The sequence below is a fragment of the Chiloscyllium plagiosum genome, chromosome 33, assembly GCF_004010195.1.
Source record: "Chiloscyllium plagiosum isolate BGI_BamShark_2017 chromosome 33, ASM401019v2, whole genome shotgun sequence".
NCBI classification, from domain to species: Eukaryota; Metazoa; Chordata; class Chondrichthyes; order Orectolobiformes; family Hemiscylliidae; genus Chiloscyllium; species Chiloscyllium plagiosum.
In genome coordinates this window covers 42,869,017-42,871,193 of record NC_057742.1, presented here as the reverse complement: position 1 = coordinate 42,871,193, position 2,177 = coordinate 42,869,017, and the positions used below count along the sequence as shown (strand labels likewise).

Sequence of the window (2,177 nt, the reverse complement as noted above, 5' to 3'; positions counted from 1 at the left end):
CCACCCTCTGTAACTGGATCCTTAGCTTTCCGACACACGGAAGATAGGTAACTACACCTCCTCCACAATAACACTCAACACTGGAGCCCCCCCAAGAATATGTTCTCAGCCCTCTACCGTACTCTCCGTTCACCCACGACTGTGTTGCCAAATTCTGAACGAATGCCATAAGTTCGCTGATGACACCAGTAGGCCGGATGTCTAACAACGACAAGTCAAAAAACAGTTGGGAGATTGAGGGTTTAATGAGGTGGTGCAATGAGAACACTCTCTCTCCCAACGTTGGCAAAATTAAACAACTGATCATTGACTTTAGCAAGAAAGGATGAGAACACGCCCCCATCTACATCAACGGAACTGAGGTTCAAGCTTCTGTATCTCCTGCCTGAAGGAAGAAGATGGAGGGAAGTGTTACCGGGTTGGGAGGGGTCTTTGATGATGTTGGCAGCCTTTCTGTAACAACGAAACATCTCAATGGAGTCCATGGATGGGAGGTCCATAGAAAGGCGGGAGAGCGCCCTACTTCCTCAGGGTTGGGATATCTGGTCGGGTTGGACGGGTTGGACCGAAGGATCTGTTTCCATGCTGTATATCTCTATGACTCTATGACCTGTCCTGATCTTCCCATGTCGTTGCGACAGTCAAGAAGGTACAACAATGCCTCTTCTTCCTCAGGCAGCTCAGGAAATTTGCCATGTCCATAAGGACTCTCACCAACTTCTACAGATGCACAATTGAAAGCATATTGTCCAGGTGCTTAACTGGCAACTGCTCTGCCCAGGAAACTACCGAGGTGGTGTGCACAGCCCAGACCAGCACAGATGCCAACTTCCCATCCATGGACTCCATTTACACAGCGAGTTGCTGCAGAAACGCTGCCAACATTATCAAAGACCCCTCCCACCCCAGTAACACTTCCCTCCATCTTCTTCCTTCAGGAAGGAGATACAGAAGCTTGCGGACGCACACCGACAGGTTCAGGAACAGCTTCTTCCCTGCTGTTATTAGACTGCACATAGTGACTCTTGGTGTTTGTGTACCAAGGATTTATGCACAACTTGATGCAGCCACACACACACACACAACGATGGCCGTCAAGACGAGGGCGAGGTAAGCACCCCCTCCCCCGGCTTACCAAATGGTGTCCCTTCAGACACAGTCCATCTTTGACCATCAGGTGAAGTGGAAGATGGCTCAGGTGACTGCAGCAGGTTTTTTTTTAAATAATTTCAATGCGATGCGTGCATCGCTGGCTGGGCCAGCATTTATTACCCGTCCCTAGTTGCCCTTTGAGAAGGTGGGGGTGAGCCACCTTCTTGAACCGCCGCAGTCCATGTGCTGTAGATTGACCCACAATGCCCTTAGAGAGGGAATTCCAGGATTTTGTCCCAGCAACAGTGTAGGAACGGTAATATATTTCCAAATCAGGATGGTGATTGGCTTAGAGGAGAACTCTACACCATTACGAAAGAGATAGTGCTAGAAAAGTTAAAAAGTCTTAAAATTGATAAATCTCCTGGCCCCGATGGGATACACCCTAGAGTTCTGAGAGAGGTGGCTGAGGAAATAACAGAGGCATTGGTTGAGATCTTTCAAGAGTCACTGGAGTCAGGAAAGGTCCCGGATGATTGGAAGATGGCTGTTGTAACCCCCTTGTTCAAGAAAGGATCAAGGCAAAAGATGGAAAATTATAGGCCAATCAGCTTAACCTCGGTTGTTGGTAAAATTCTAGAATCCATCATTAAGGATGAGGTTTCTAAATTCTTGGAAGAGCAGAGTCTGATTAGAACAAGTCAACATGGATTTAGTAAAGGGAGGTCATGCCTGACAAACCTGTTGGAATTTTTTGAAGAGGTAACAAGTAGGTTAGACCAGGGAAACCCAGTGGATGTGGTCTATCTAGACTTTCAAAAGGCCTTTGATAAGGTGCCACACGAGAGGCTGTTGAGCAAGGTGAGGGCCCATGGTGTTCGAGGTGAGCTGCTGGAACGGATTGAGGATTGGCTGTCTAACAGAAGGCAGAGAATTGGGATAAAAGGTCCCTTTTCAGAATGGCAGCCGGTGACGAGAGGTGTCCCGCAGGGTTCGGTGCTGGGGCCACAGCTGTTCACATTATATATTAATGATTTGGATGAGGGAACCGGGGGAATTCTAGCGAAGTTTGCCGATGATACAAA

At 48.0% G+C, this 2,177-nt stretch overlaps 1 protein-coding gene across 1 annotated transcript in view; it reads left to right on the top strand.

Moving 5' to 3' along the window:
• The first annotated feature begins 1,087 nt into the window (after window positions 1-1,087).
• LOC122539649 (angiotensin-converting enzyme-like) overlaps window positions 1,088-2,177 on the top strand; it is a 38,761-nt gene continuing 37,671 nt past the window's right edge. The window contains exon 1 of the mRNA XM_043674648.1: window positions 1,088-1,110. Within this exon, the coding sequence (XP_043530583.1) occupies window positions 1,088-1,110 (23 nt within the window). The remainder of the gene's footprint in view (window positions 1,111-2,177) is intronic.